General features: G+C 44.4%; 1 protein-coding gene across 19 annotated transcripts in view; it reads right to left on the bottom strand.

The window, feature by feature from the left end:
- LOC135908131 (tRNA-queuosine alpha-mannosyltransferase) overlaps window positions 1–13,307 on the bottom strand; it is a 219,909-nt gene extending 206,602 nt beyond the window's left edge. For 15 of the 19 annotated variants that reach the window (XR_010566214.1, XR_010566215.1, XR_010566216.1 and 12 more), the window contains exon 1: window positions 12,859–13,307. Coding sequence is in view for 15 of the 19 variants with exons in the window: in XM_065439892.1 (XP_065295964.1) it covers window positions 12,859–13,259 (401 nt within the window). In the remaining 4 variants the exon portion in view is untranslated. The remainder of the gene's footprint in view (window positions 1–12,858) is intronic. The other 4 variants (XM_065439884.1, XM_065439896.1, XM_065439895.1 and 1 more) reach the window with 3 other exon arrangements.
- Window positions 13,308–16,629: the final 3,322 nt, after the last annotated feature.

The raw sequence follows: 16,629 nt of genomic DNA, 5'->3' as shown, positions 1-16,629 counted from the left end.
AAAGTGTTGCAATACCCAGACGAGGCAAAAAATCCCACAACATCCCAGAAAGACTTATACGTCCCAATAGAGGCGTCCAGTGGACTTTTAAGCGGCGTCCTAATCAGCAAGATCTGAAAAACGCTCCATCACAGACATGATTCGGATGTGGAATCAGCAGGCAAAATATTTTCTGCATGTGTGCATCAGGAAAAAAGTGTGCGACATGGCTGTGTGTCTGCTTCCCAGATAAGCACTCTCTTTAAGTTTACTCAATATTTTTAGGTTATCTTAACAGGGACATCCTGTAGATGTCACACCCTGGCCTTTTTATAGCCCACACATTACTAGTTGGTGTTCTGGATGTTCGAGAAAAAAGGAACAGGTTTTTCTGATATGTTCAAATTATCACCCAAAACTATAACATCTCAACCTCATGCATGCACATTATCTGACCGCACTGAGAACTTTAGTTGGTTAAACATCCTCCCAGCTGTGCCAGGTCCTAAGCACTGCACACAATGTGTCTGCACGTGAGGCATTGCATGCTACACATTGAACGTGAAGTAGCCTAGCAGCATTCACGGCGTCTGCTGCAAACCCTCGCAGTGGAGCAGCTTTTCTTGCACTACTGGCATTCTACCATTGCATATTCCTTAAGAAAATTGTAACATCGTTATTTATTGCTGTAGTTACATTAAAATTTTCACAGTTGCTTTGCATGGCACCTTACCAGCTTGGAAAGCCACAGGGTAGCATAAACAAATAATTGATTAATAACATCCAGACTAAGTTCTATGGAGGGATACCACACTCTAATAATTTCCCAATGACAACGAAAGGTAAGACCCAACTGGGACATCCATAGGAGCTCTTTCAGTGTTTCACTTGGGAGCTTTTCAGGGTTATTTTGGTACATCCTTAGGATGTCCCCAATGTACAAACGTAGTGGATGTCCTAGGATTCCTCTTTGACATCTGGGTAGCAGTGTCAGCTAGGATTCTAGCTAGGCAGATACAACTTCACTAGGTCTCAGTTTCAATTTCAAAATTTTAACAATTTTAACAACAAGTGTTTGTTAGGGCATCTTTTAATCACCTAAATAGAACATAGTGCCCAATCCATATTGTTACGGTGAAGGGAACGAAGAAGTTGAATTAGACTAGACGAAGACGAAGTCTGGCAGTTGCCTGAACACCATATACGCCAGTTGTAAATATACGTTATTTTACACTCGTGGGCCTGCTTTCTTCCTGCAACATTTTGGTCGAAGGTGTGGGGTACAATCACAGAACTTCGCAGCGGACGTCATTTACCTGCCGCCACAATGGCAAATCAACCGACACAAGCAACAACGCCTCAGCAGCCCGTGCCAACAGTCATCCTCACTTATCCGTGGGACCCAGGGACATTTTGTGGCATGGACAACGCCAACATCGAGGACTGGCTTACGATGTACGAACGAGTGTGCGACAACAACAGGTGGGATCCAACAATGATGTCAGCAAACGTGATATTTTATCTAAGAGGAACTGCGAGGCAATGGTACGACACATACGAAGCTGACCTAACGAGCTGGGATGTCTGCAAAGAAAAAATGCGAGACCAGTTTGGCAGACCTGTCGGTCGTCAGCTGGCAGCAAAAAAAGAACTCGCGTGTCGCGCTCAGATGTCCACGAAATCCTATGTCGCCTACATACAGGATGTGCTAGCCCTCTGTCGCAAGGCTGATAACAACATGACCGGGGCAGACAAGATTGGTCACATACTGAAAGGTACTGCAAGACGATGCCTTCAATCTCCTGATGTGTAAAGATTGTGCCACTGTGGATGCAATTATAAAGGAGTGCCGGCGCTTCGAACAAGTGAAAAGCCGCCGCGTCGCTCAAACATTCAACTGATTGCCCACTACCGCCGCGACATCTTCTTGCGAAGACCCGCCGCACTTCGTTCAGCCGACAGGACCGGAAGATATCACGCGCATCGTTCACCGTGAGCTTGAGGCCATGGCTCCGGCTCCAGTTCGTTCTGACTGTGAGGAAAGCGTGCCCACTATCTCCCTTATACAAGCGGTCATTCGGGAGGAAATTGCAAGTTTGGGCATTCCATCTTTCTGCTCGGTCCGCCATACAAATACCTACCATATTTCTCCGGCCGCCCGCTCCCAGACGCAAAGCTTTCCGCCCCTTCGTCGCAACCCAGCTGACTGGCCCACAGCGGATGATAAACCTATCTGTTTTAATTGTTCCAGTATTGGACACATCGCCCGTCATTGCCGCAACCACTGGTCGTCGCCTCGTTGGTCGTCTCCGAGTCACTACCACCAAGTACCAGACAATCATACTTTCCAGCCCTATACCCCGACTAGGAACATTAAAGCCGACAGTGCTCCACCAAGATCCAGCCACTCCCCATCTCCGCAAGGTCGTAGGTCCCGTTTGCCTCTCGTTCACCGCTCTTCGTCCCCTTCTGCAACTGGTCGCTTCGCTTCGGGAACTAGGCAGTGCAGCTCCCGGAGTTGAAGCTGCAACTCCGACCCGGCCCACAAATCCTCTGTTGACCCTGCCTACATGTGGAAACCTACTGGACATTGAAGTTGATGGCGTTCCTGTTAGATCTCTCGTTGATACAGAAGCACAGCTTTCAGTTATGAGTGCTGCTCTCCGCTGAAGGCTCAAAAAGGTTCTGACACCCGCCGTACCGTGCACTGTGCGAGTCACCGATGGGAGTACTTCACTTGTCCTTGGAATGTGCACAGCACGTGTGACCATTGGGGGCCATTATACCGTTGTTCTATTTACCGTCCTTGAACACTGTCCACACGATCTAATTCTTGGCCTCGACTTCCTTTCGAAACACTCTGCCCAAATTGACTGCTCCACAGGTGTACAGTTGGATCTGCCGCTTCCTGCCGACGCAACAACTTGTGCTTCACACCGCTTATGTTCTGCTGAGTTTGCAAAGCTGTCTCCACAGGCGGCTGCAAATGTCCTCTTGATGCTCTGTCCTCCCGTACCTGATGGCGAGTACGTCGTGTCGCCGCTTACCGACGTGGTTTTGTCACGCAATATTGCCCTACCGTGCACCTTAATCCGGATCTGCAAAAGCTGCGCTCGCGTGCCCATCCTCAATTTTGCATTTTTGTCGCATGTGCTGCCACAAGGTATCGCCATAGCGCATATCACTCCTTTGGAAGAACTTAAGAATTTTTCTTTGACCTCTTAATCCTTCCTCGGTACCACCGGACCTTTGTCACCCACTCTTCCATACTCGACGCCTGCGTACGCTTCTAAGATGATCGCCCCTGGCCTTCCTTCCGAGCAAACAACAGCTCTTCGTCACCTCCTGTCATCTTTTCGGGACATCTTTGATTTGGACAACTGTCCACTTGGCCAGACATCTGTTGTCACGCATCGCATCAACACCGGTGACGCCAGCCCCATTCATAGGCGGCCATATCGTGTCTCTGCAACAGAAAGGGCCATCATACAGAAAAAAGTAGACAGGATGATGGACAAGGACATCATCAAATTTTTCTCTGCTAAAGTGGAGATTTTCAAGTGCTCCTTTGTTTGGCACTGCAGCAAACGTTTGTTTCGCCAGTTGCAGATAAATATTTCATTTAAATGGGAACATCCCCACCTTGTCATTTATTTGACGAGAGGTGTTCACAGCACTGCAGGCAGTACGACCACAAGTCATACTTCACATGCTAATGTGAAAGTAACTTGGGCTTACCGAAATCAAAACACACCACCACATCAGTAGTTCCGTTTGTCGGTCATTGCGGCATCGCAGCCTGTGGTTTCTCGTCTCCAAGTTTTTTCTTTCCTCCATGTCATAGCAAAAGGTTTCCCTAGATTAAAATTTTTTTTGTTCCTAAACAAGGTTTACAAAACCTACATCTACGAAAATGTCCCTAGGATTCGCAGCACTGTCCCTCGCAGACCAGGATCACTGAAACCTACAGCACACTCATTTACCTTCCCAATGACCTTCCATCTATATGCTCCCTCCTAGTTCTCTTCTTCCTTCCAGGCTCTACAAAACTGTAAGCACTGAGGTTGCGGTCAGCATGGATGGTTGGGTGGATAGACATTATGAGCATCATATTTGAAACGGGTTGTACTACCAAGCTCTTGTTTTTATTTGCCTGTCCTACATACGATAAAAAATATTTTTAAAACATGCACACACAGAAAGAATTCCCAGCTTCAAACATTATTTTATACCTCCACTGTTTGTGGTCTTCATACTTTTCTGCCACCAAACCTCCAATCACTTCTTACTGATTTCTATTGCGGGCATGTTTGCTTTTCCCCTGCTATCTATGAACCAAAGGGATTTGAGGAGGCAAGAGGAGCCTAAAGCAACAGCTGGGTAGATATCTTCACATTCTAATAAAAAAATGTTCCATTGTTTTCCTAGCTTTACCCCAGCAAGCACATGCTTCTCCTTCCTTGGTGTTCCTAGCTTTATAACTACACGTACAGCTAGCATGTACGGATAGATTCATGGATGCTATGACTGTCCCCTTTGAAACGGTGTGGTGGGTTCCGCCACCAAGCTCCTGTTCTTATTTTGCCTAATGTCCTGCCCCTATTTTTGAAAACACACACACACAAAGACTTCTGAGCTTCAAACTTTCTCAGCCACTACTGGTAAATTTGTTTTCGTATGCCTCCGTTTTTGATCTCCCTACTTTTCTGCCACCAAACCTCCAATCGCCTCTAACTAATCTCTATTGTGGAGGTGTTTACATTCCGGAAACCCTGCTGTCTCTGAACCCAAAGGCTTCAAGGAGGCCAGAGGAGCCTAAGCCAACAGCTGGGTAGATATCTTCACATTCTAATCAAACTTTTTCCATTATTTGCTTAGCTTTACCACAGCAAGCACATGCTTTTTCTTCCTTGGTGTGCCTCGCTTTACAACTATGCATTCTAAGGCATCCTGATCACACTTCGAAAACTAAGGATATTTCCTTTGAGTTATCATAAACTGTTTCTTTCCCAATTTCATTTTTTCCTCTTAAGTAGTTACTCATCTCTGAGTTTCCGATTGACATTCTTTGTTGCTGTGCTGCTCACCCTACAGGCTGCATACTTGCTGGTAAGCTTCCTTGTTCTTTTCCTCCACTGTGAGTCAATGTATTTCCTGTAGAAATACCTGAACACTCTCGCAACCCATTTACTTTCTTTCATATTCTTCAGTAATTCTTCAAAATCAATTTTACTCTGAGCTTCCCTCACTTCAAAACTTTTCAGCCCATATCACCCTGCACAGCTTCATTTGTGGACTTCCCATGAGCGCCCAATGCGAGGTGTCTCACGTCGACCTTTATTTGGTGGGCATGGCGAAAGTGCTGTCATGAAGACTGAACTGGCCATTCTGCTGTTACAGGTTTTCCTGTGCAATACACCCATTTCGGTGTACACTTCAAGCAAGGAAACAGTCATCACCAGCTGCGAGGTACGTCGCATCCAAGGAACATCGTGGCAGCTTGCTACTTCCGGACTGGAGCATGCGCACGGAACAGCACCAATAACGACAGTGACATCCCAGCGCAGCAGCTATATAAGTGCAGTCGGCACGCAGCAATCCCGTGGGCATGGCGAAAGTGCTGTCATGAAGACTGAACCGGCCATTCTGTTGTTACAGGTTAGTAAATTTGAGAAGTGCTTCAGAAGTGACAACCGACTTATTATTGTTCTGTCATGCCCCGAACTGTGTGCTTCTTGTGCCCTGGAATGTATTTCCATGTTGCTGATACTGTCTGGTGATATTGAGCTTAATCCTGGTCCCAAAACAGTTGAAGAAATGCTCGCGGAAATTTTGGAAGGGCAAAAACTAATGAGTGAGGATATAAAACAAGTAAGAACAACACAGGCTACCTTTTCTAACCAGTCAGAAGTCATAAACAAGAAGATATTGGAGATGGAATTGACCATGAGGGCTGTAAAGGAAAATGAAGGAAAAATAGAGCGCCTTCAAACAGAAATTAACATAGGTAGTGCTCTGCAGTACAGCCAAGAAAGAATGGTTGATTTAGAAGATCGAAGTCGTAGAAACAACTTAATTGTCTTCGGAATAACAGAGAGTACTAGTGAAACGAATGATGAATTAAAAACGCAAGTTCTGCGAGATGTACTTAAGGAGAAACTTGGAGTGAAAGTCAGAACAGTTGAAAGAATTCACAGAATTGGGAAACAACAGATGAATAAATGTCGACCAGTTATTGTAAGATTATTTGACTACAACAAAAATGCGAAAATATTCCAAAACTGCAAAAAGCTAAAGGGCAGCTGTACCTCAGTTGCAGATGATTTTTCCGAGTTGACACTACGAAACCGTAAAAACCTTTGGGAAAGTGCAAAAGCTGAAAAGGACAGTGGAATGAAGGTTCGCCTCGTGTGTGATAAGATTTTGATCGACAACGACACGTTTATCTGGGACGAAGAAAAAAGTGCCGAAAGAAGCTGGGTAAGGGAGGGTCAAGCTCGCGTACAACAAAGTGACAAAGAGAAAGCAAACCCAGAGATTTCAACTTGATTAATGTCAACGTTCGTAGCCTGGCAAACAAGACAGTCGAATTTGAACGTCTTCTTTTGCAGTACAAGCCAGATGTTGTTGTTGTCACAGAAACTTGGCTACGCCCGAAATATAAGACTGTGAATTAATCCCCCCGGGTTATATCATGATCCGCAAGGACCGCGGAACGCGTGGTGGAGGTGTGGCAGTTGTTTGTAAAGAAGACATTGAGCTGATCGTTCTGGATGACTGCAGTAATACTGAAAGTATTTGGTGCAGAACAGAGTTTCTAGGCGTTCCTTTTATTATTGCAGCTGTCTAGCGACTTCCAGGTGCTCCTCTTTCATGTTTACAATGCCTTCAAGATTATATGTGCAACAATGTTCCTCTTAACACTCGTGTCATTATTGCAGGAGATTTCAATTTACCAGGAATTGATTGGGCTGATATTGCAGTAGGTACTACAGATGTTGCTCATTGTGAAGCTTTGTTAAACCTGACTTTCAGTTACGACCTCACGCAAATAATTCCTGAAAGTACTAGAGTTACACAGACCTCAGAATCCTTACTTGATCTTGTGCTTATTTCAAGCAATGTACCAGATTGCAGTGTTTCCGTCAAAGACAGAATTTCTGATCATAAACTGGTTTTGCTTTGTGTAAAGGAAGCCCTCCCGACGAAGAATTCAAAGAGGCCAACTATATGTATAAGAGATTATAGCAACGCCGACGATGTTAGCATCTTGGACTGTCTTGAAATGTCACTGTACTCGTTCGATGGGGTGACTGACGTCAACATCTTGTGGAATAGGTTTAAGAATACGGTGATCTACTGTCTGGAAAAGTTCGTGCCAAAACGAATCAAGGCAGTAAAGAAGCGCAATCTTTGGATTAACCACAATATAACACAGCTTAAATGAAGAATAAGACGCAGAAGTAGGAATAAAGAGAGGAACAAAATGGAGATTTCGCAGCTTTCCCAAACCCTTAATCACATGCTCGTAACGGCAAAGGAACACTTTTACTCGCAGATGCTACCCAATTTCATGAGAGATTCACCACAGCGATTTTGGCATCATCCTGCCCCGTTGCACAAACAAATACAATATGTCTGCATTGACAGCAACATAATTAACGACTGTGCTCAAATTGTTCAAAAATATAATGAATATTTTCATTCTGTGTTCGCTCCACCGGAGCCATCTTTCACTGACCTTGATGAGAATCGCACCGAGGATATGTTGCCTATGCCAGACATCGTTTTCTCTGAAGAGGGGAATATGCACTACTCCTTAACATAGACACAAAAAAATCACCCGGTCCTGATGGCATCCCAAGTGAATATTTAAAACGATATGCAGCATGGATATCTAAGTATGTCTGTATCATATTTAAGGTGTCCCTAGAGCAGCACGAATCGCCATCTGACTGGCTGACAGCTAGAGTTGTCCCCATCTATAAATCCGGCAACAGACACAGAGTCGAAAATTATAGGCCCTTTTCAATTACCTCTACATGCTGCAAGATAATGAAGCATGTCATATCAAAAAGCTTGTCCAATTACTTGGAAAATGCTAATATCCTTCTTCCTAACCAACATGGTTTTAGGCAAAAATTGTCAATGGTTACCCAACTCACCGAAACCATACACGATTTTTCAAGCGTACTTAATGAGAAACGTCAGTTAGATGCTGTTTGCCTCGATTTCTCAAAAGCGTTCGACCGCGTTCCACACCCTGAACATCTTGATAAACTGCTTAGTCTCAGCGTTAACATTAACATTGTGAAATGGATTCAATCATATTTAGTAAGAACACAGTTTCTAGAAGTGAATGGTGCGACATTCGGAGTGTTGCCTGTAACGTCAGGAGTCCCTCAGTGATCGGTGCTGGGCCCTGTCCTTTTTCTCAGTTATATAAATGACATTGTAGACCAGATTAACCCCATTATCAAAGTTCGACTTTTTGCAGACGACTGCTTAATGTATACCGCAGTATCCAGCCGCAATGACCAGATCATTCTAAATTCCGCATTAAAATGAATTAGTGACTGGTGTAATAAGTGAAAAATGAAAATAAAGTACAGCATGACTAAGTATATAAGGGTAACCACGAACATAAAAAATATACACTCCTTCGATTATGAGATAGATGGTAAGGTCATAAGCCGCAAAAATCACATTAAGTATTTCGGAATTACCATATCGAGTGACCTCAACTGGAAAGCACACATAAACAACATATGCTCATCAGCTGAAAAAAAGCTCTGGTACTTGAGGCGAAAGTTGAAACTTGCTCCTCAACAAACTAAATTAGCTGCATATTTAACGCTTGTTCATCTTACATTAGAGTAAGCGAGCATCGTGTGGGATCCGTTTAAAAAAAAACCTGGTAGATAGAATTGAAAAACTTCAAAGAAGAGCGGCAAGATTCATCTTGTCAAACTATCGTTCAACTGACTCCGCAACTGAAATGCTCAGGAAGCTCAACCTACCGCCACTTTCAGAATGCAGAAGGATAGCTAGACTAAAATTTCTTTATCTGATTCACCATAACTGGTTTAACCTTAATACACAGCAGTACATAAAACGGCGTCTGTCTCGAACAGTACGAAGCAGCAACCTAGAGCAAATTCAACCCATTTCAGCACGAATAGATACACATAAGTACTCGTTTTTCCCCAGAACAATAGAGGAATGGAACGCGCTACCACCTGAATTACTAACAGTAGACAACCTAAATAAATTTGAAACCACACTAAGAAAATTCTTTACTTCGGCTAGAAGTACATAGCAGCTACTTTAATAATGGTACTTTGTCTTACTTATGTTCCTGGTTGCAACACACATGATTAATCCAGCGGCTGTGGTACATTTAATGCCACCCTATTGCAATTTGTTTTTGCTGCTTCTTGATTTTGCATTGTGCCTTTGCCTGTGTATATGGCTTATTTGGTCTGTTCTAGACTGCGGCAGCACTGCTATCTTGTATTGTTTGTCTTGCAACCACCCTATAATGGCCTTCGGCCAACAGTATTATTAAATGAAAAAAAATTACCATCAAGTACCCTTTCTACTCCTGACTTCAAGCAAACAACCGCATTTCCAAATGTGAGTCCCGAAAACATTACACTTTTCCACATACCCTGGTACACCTCGTACCTATTGTATCACCACAGTGCTCTGTGTTTCGTTATGGCCGCATTTCTCTTTCCCTTTGCTGTTACTGTTTTTTCCTGCGTTTCTGATATCTATTGCCTTCGTTTATTCATATACCAAAGTATTTGTATTGTTTTACCTGAGGTATTTACTGGCCCTGTAGTGACAGTGTCTGTTCACTGTTTTCATTGAATACCAGAAAATCTTATATTTCAATGCTAAATTTTAATTTCAGAATAGTGGCTAATCAGGCTTGTTGGTACAAACACATAGTTTAGCAAACAGCACAAAAAATGGGACACAGAAAAGAGGCACACGACAGTGAAAACAGCACATGTTTTCACTCTTGCTTCTCTGCCTACATATAAAGCGCTCACCCAATAAACATACTTGTTGGAAGTCAGTGCCTCTGTCATGAGCCCCTTTACGGTGTCCCATTTCTTGTGCTCTTTACTAAACTATTTAAAAATTTTAATCCTAAATTCTCACATTCCTGTCCACAGATATTAGCAAGACGTAGCATATCACTTTGCTTGTTAGCAAGCAGCACATTGGCATCTGCAAAAAGAAAACTGGGAGCTACCGCTCTACTATTGTGCCCGCTTGTTTGTATGAGAGACTAAACCCAATATTGATTCCTGCTAGCACCCTCTCCATCCTTACCACATATATATCATAAACAGCAGCGGGGATGAAGGGCACCCCTGTCTCAGTTCCTTGGTGGCATCAACTTTCGCCTCGCTCCTCATGCCTTCCTGTTGAGCGCAAATGGTATTCTCTAGGTAAATCTCCCTCAAACGCTGTAATAGTCATCGCCTATAAACCTCCCAATTCCAGAATGTCCCACAAAATGTTGTGGTCTCAGTGTCATACGCTCTGGTATTGTCTAAAAAACCCACATGTAATGGTCTTTTTTCTTTTCTGAGATTTCTGTACAATGAGCAAGAACAACTAAGTTATCATCCAGATGTCCGATTCTGAAGCCATTTTGAAGTGCTGCCAATATGCCGTTATCTTCTGCCCATGTTTGCAGCTTTAATTGCCTGCACTGCTATGTAATGGTCAACAATCTTGTCAACATAGTAAACATATTACTGATGAAACGGTCAACGGTCAATATTAGTGAATTCAATCTTACGTTTAGGTTACCTTTATAAATTAAATCCATTCTACTTTGTCCCCAACTGTCGAGTATTCGCCTATCTTGTAAGCGTTTCTTTCTACTGCTTTCAACAGAGCCTCCTTACTTTTTGGTCCTAGTTCATTAGCCAGCTTAACGGAAACCGTGTATAACCCTGTGGCTGTGCACTTAGGAATTTTCTCCTCAGTTTTCTTCCAGTTGAACTTCTTCAGCACCAGCTCCTTTTCCATCTGGTTATAGTTCATGCTTTCTTTTTCTCAGAAACTACGTCGCCATTGCCTTGAAATGATTCGGCTGTTATTTTTCGTATGTAATTTAATGCCGCGTCCCCTTCAAGTTCGTTTCCACCTTCGTCTAGGATTTGTTGTTGTGTTGCTCCAGACTTCCTGCCAAATAAGTTAATGCGGTTCCGAGATATTGAAGGTGCGGCCTTCTTTTTCTAACGTATTTCAGACAACCAACATTCACTTTCACCTTTAGCCTTTGCTGGCAGTGCTTGAACCAAAGATTTTTTTTTTTCCTGGCATTATATCTAGCGTTGGATGGATGGATGAATGAGGCTCAACCCTTTGAATCAGGCGGCAGCAGTGCGCTCCATCTAGCCTTGAATGATACTATATGCATGCATACCTATGTATTCATTCCTTTACTTGTGCATTGATATTATCCACCAATCAGATAGCCTCCGTTTAGTTCTTTCTACCTGTGCAAAATCTATTTTACCTTCACTGTCCTTAAAATCAAAGCTTTGAATAGCTCCCCGTTACGTTCAACTGCAGGGTGAAGTCATTTACAAGAAAGTATCAAGTGCTAAGCTGTTTCCTCCTCCTCTCCACATTCCCTGCACAACAAGTTATCTCCTGGTATCTGACTCAGTATGTTTTAGTCCGCAGTACACCTGCCCTGGCCTCAAACAACAATGAGCTTCCCTTAGAGTTATCGTAAATATTTTCTTTGGCTATTTCTTGCTTAAACGTCCTATATGTCTCTAATGCTGATTTGGTTTGCATCTCTGTTCTCCACATACCCCTCTCTGTCTCCTTAACCTTTTTCGACAGATGATTCCTTACCTGTCCCCCCCCTCCTGCAGCCCAAGTATTTGCTTGACAATTTTCTAGTTTGCTTCTTCCACCTTGTGTCAACATTCCTCATGTATAAGTAAGTGAAAACGTTCCTAACCCACCGCATTTCTCCGGCGTTTCTCAATCACTCCTCAAATGCTGTCTTGCTACTAGCCTCTCTGCCCTCGAAAGAAGATCATCCCATATCCCCCTGCACCCCAAGATTTGGTGTCTTGTCATGTGCTCCCAGAGCGAGCCTACCCACACCACAATGCCTAGTTTCCAACTGTGCCCGGGTCTCTGCTCTCATACATAGAACTGCGTAGGCAAAAGTCAGGCGCAGAACCATTACGCCCTTCCATATCCCTCGTACTATACCTCGTACCTATTGTAGTTCCACAGTGCCCTACTCTTTATAATCGATGCACTTCTGTTACCTTTAGTCGTTATATATTTTTTATACTCTGTCAGATACTCCATTCCATTATTTATCCACACCCCAAGATACTTGTACCTTTCGACTATCTCAAGCGTGGCCTCCTGTATCTCATGCTCGGCGCAAATGTTATCATTAAAAATCACTACTGCTCATTTTTCTTTGCTAAACTTCAAGCCTAATCTTTCTCCTTCTGTACCACATATGTTCATCAATCCCTGCAGATCTTCTGTATTGTCAGCCATTATTACGATATAATCCGCAAACATCAATCCTGGTAATGACTGTTCAATCAATTTTCCTTGTTTGAAAAATGATAGGTTGAAGCCGAGTCCGCTTTGCTGTATTTTGGCCTCTAATCCTTGAAGGTACAGCATAAACAACCGAGATGACAATGGACACTCCTGCCTAGGCCATCGCCGAATCATTACAGGCTCCGAAACTGGCTTTTCCCATTGGTTACCCGGTTACCCAGCGGATGGATGGATAGATGGATGTTATGAGCGTCCCCTTTGGAACGGGGCAAGTCGTTTACAAGAAACAGCGTACATTCTCACCACGACACCACCTGGTTGTAGCCGTACTGGTAATCACGCTGGTTCTCTTTCTGCAACGGATAGGCGAGCTGGTTCTCGTGCATGTAGAGCAATTTGCGCAGCGGCAAGAGGTCTGGCCGCAAACCCAGCAGCTCGGCCAGGTTGAGCGTGCCGCTGGCCATAAGCACGCGGTAGCCACTTGACGGTTCGATGCGTTCGGCTAGCCACAGGGCTGCCGTGCGTGCGCGCCAGTGCCACTTGTTGGCTGGCAGCGTGACCAAACGGCATTCCTCCGGTCCCAACTCCACGCTTAACAGATCCATCAGCTGGCGGTGCGAGCCACCATAGAACGGCTCCAGCAACAATACCGACATGGCCAACAACGTTTCACAACAGCAATAAAGACAGCACGACTGCACCATAGAAGAAAGACTGCACCATAGAATAAAGAACCAACATTAGAGAAGAGAAACTGTACCTTCAGCAGTGGTATGAAAACAAGCAGCGGCAGCGCATTGAACTTAGTGGGGCGGACGCCAGATGGCGATGCTCAACCAGGAAGCGGCAAAACTGATTGGACCCATATTTACTCAAATTTAATGAGACTATTTGAGCGTGAGCAAAGTAAGGTGCGAGTCAGGAAAACAAGGCAAGGGATACGAAAACTCAAGAGCTGGTGGGATGAACAAGTTAAGAAGGCCAGAAAGAAACGTCAGGAAGCCTCCAGGGAACACAGGTATTCCAAAAGTGAGGGAGAACCTGAAGCAGACGTAGAGAGAAAATGGGTAAACTACATAAAATGCAAAAGGGAAGCATCCTATTTGATCAACAAGAGATCAAGACAAAAGGGTCCCAGTGGCTGTTAGAAGTAAGCAATAATAAAGATAAACAGGCACCCAGGAAATTCTGGCAAGAACTCCTTGGGTCATAGAGTTTCATATTAGCATACCTAGGGCGCTATTCTGGACATTCCGCCATTTTCTTCGATGCGTGACGTACGCGCGACGCAAACAAAATGGAGCTGGTGGCCCGGTTTTGCTTACGTAACGTGACGCCAACTTGACGTTTTGCCTAAGAAACTGAAATGAAGGCACTGAATGTAGCGTTATCGGTAAAGTAGAACAGTTTTCCTCCGCAGTAAAAATAAAGCAGCTATCTCAAAGCGTATGATTATTCCGTCGAAAACGCTTCTCGCTTCCGTCGTCTGCTTCAATAGCTAGGATGCGTGTCCCTGGAAAATGGAATGGGTCATCGCATGTTGGCGCCAACGCGCTTGTTTTCTTGCTTGAGACAACATGCGTAACCTACCTGTGGTGATGCGCGTACGTTCTAGGCCACATTATCGCTATTTCGTGAAACGCAAGTGACTCAGCCCGACTCGGCTGGCTGAGAAACGGCCGAATATCACCGATAGCGTTGCGGGCGCCAGGGACAACCACTAGCGCGACGCAACCGCCGGCGCTGCCATCTCTTGTTCATTTCGCTGGTTACTCGCAGGCCGGCGCTACAGTGTACTAGAATACTAGAATACAGTACTAGAATAGAACAGTACAGTACTAGAATACAGTACAGTACTAGAATACAGTACTAGAATAGAATACTAGAATAGAATAATAGTTCACTATACCGGCGCTGGGTGCACGCGCGTGGCAGCAGACGACCCCAAGTGGAGTCCGCTGCTGCCACGCATGATGACGTCACAAGAAAAACTTAGTAAAAAATACATGAAATGCTAACGTCATCGTTTTGTTGTTAAATACACTACGCCTAAATAAATAAAGCATTTATTTTGTGCTGCGTTTTAAAATCGAAAATGACTGTCTGCGCCTACACACGCGTGCACGCAGTGCGAGGACCGTTGCGATTCCTTGTGGCTGTGTGGTGTGTACTGTATTGGGTCACTGTGTAATATCGGCGAGTACGAATAACGTTGCCGTTACGAAGCTACAGAAGCTTCGAAAGAACTGTGCTGCATCCACGAAACAGCACGACATGTCGCATCATTCGGACTGTCGGTTTCGAAGAGTCGTGATAGCACAGCGCCGACTGCATATTGGGTCACTGTGTAATATCGGCGAGTACGAATAACGTTGCCGTTACGAAGCTACAGAAGCTTCGAACGAACTGTGCTGCATCCAAGAAACATCACGACATGTCGCCTCATTTGGACTGTCGGTTTCGAAGTGTCGTGGTAGCACAGCGCTGACTGCATATGGTGCCGACACGGATCATGCATATTGCAGGGTGTGTCGTATGTAGCGATTCTTTAAGTTGTGTGTGCGCCTTCTGGCAAAGTCGGATGCCTGTTTGGCCTTGGACACCACGTCGACACGTACTGCTCTCGAGCTCGAAAACGCAGAAGTAGTGCGTGTGGGCATTGACGTCGATGTAGGGTGCATACACATTTCCAAATCGCTTTGCAAAGTAAGGGCGCCTTTTCTCGATGAGCAAAGTGCATTCAAACATTTCGCGTCGCCTTACGCACGCAGAAGCCTAGTAACGAAAGCCTGGACGTGAAACGCAAATCTAACAGAAAGGCCTGTTCCTGCCTGGAGGCAATGTCAGCAAATGTCCGTGACGAGTGTCAAGTGACTCACACGAGGCTGGGCGTTGAAAAGTGTCTATCGAGTGCCGCTGCTTCAGTCTGGCCAGGGCCCAACCCGCTTTCATGAACCATTTGAAATGCCTAGTATATTAGTTGGTATAGATTGTGGTGCAGTGAGACAGCCATTCCATAGCAGCCATGAAAATTACCTGTGGAAGTAATAGTAATGCGATAGGCTTTCGTGGTGATTGTCATTATGTAGCACATGCATCGGAGTGCGATCATTTACACCCTGTGCTCGTGTTTAGATAAATGCTTTATCTTCTGAAGATACGGTACAGCACCTGGATCTTGAGTGGATCTTTCACTGTACAGGCTATACCAAAACCTCTCTACCTTTGTGTGTTTCATTTTTGCCAACTGTCTTTGCTCCACAAAGAAGGCCAAGTTTCTTTCACTGAGTTTCCCTCACTAAGGGAATAGGCTTGTGCAACTTGCTATCAACAGGGGTCAAACACATGTGGCAGAGCTTTAGTTGTACAATATTCAATTGGAGGCCATTGTACATTCACCCCTAGGAAATCATTTGCTATGGAAAATACTAACGTAGTGGCATTTCTTTTTTAAATTTGTATGCCTTAATAATATTGTTAAAATATAGAAGTATGTCTGCAAATTTAATAAATTTGGAGATCCTGACGTAATTCCTAATGCATGTTGGTACATTATATTATTCCCAGTGGACTCCTCAGTCATCATCATCAACATCAGCCTGGTTACGCCCACTGCAGGGCAAAGGCCTCTCCCATATTTCTCCAACAACCCCGGTCATGTACTAATTGTGGCCATGCCGTCCCTGCAAACTTCTTAATCTCATCCGCCCACCTAACTTTCTGCCGTCCCCTGCTACGCTTCCCTTCCCTTGGAATCCAGTCCGTAACCCTTAATGACCATCGGTTATCTTCCCTCCTCATTACATGTCCTGCCCATGCCCATTTCTTTTTCTTGATTTCAACTAAGATGTCATTAACTCGCGTTTGTTCCCTCACCCAATCTGATCTTTTCTTATCCCTTAACGTTACACCTATCATTCTTCTTTCCATAGCTCGTTGCGTCGTCCTCAATTTAAGTAGAACCCTTTTCGTAAGCCTCCAGGTTTCTGTCCCGTAGGTGAGTACTGGTAAGACACAGCTATTATACACTTTTCTCTTGAGGGATAATGGCAACCTGCTGTTCATGATCTGAGA

This window comes from Dermacentor albipictus, chromosome 1, assembly GCF_038994185.2.
Source record: "Dermacentor albipictus isolate Rhodes 1998 colony chromosome 1, USDA_Dalb.pri_finalv2, whole genome shotgun sequence".
NCBI classification, from domain to species: domain Eukaryota; kingdom Metazoa; phylum Arthropoda; class Arachnida; order Ixodida; family Ixodidae; genus Dermacentor; species Dermacentor albipictus.
This window is presented reverse-complemented; position numbering and strand designations above follow the sequence as displayed.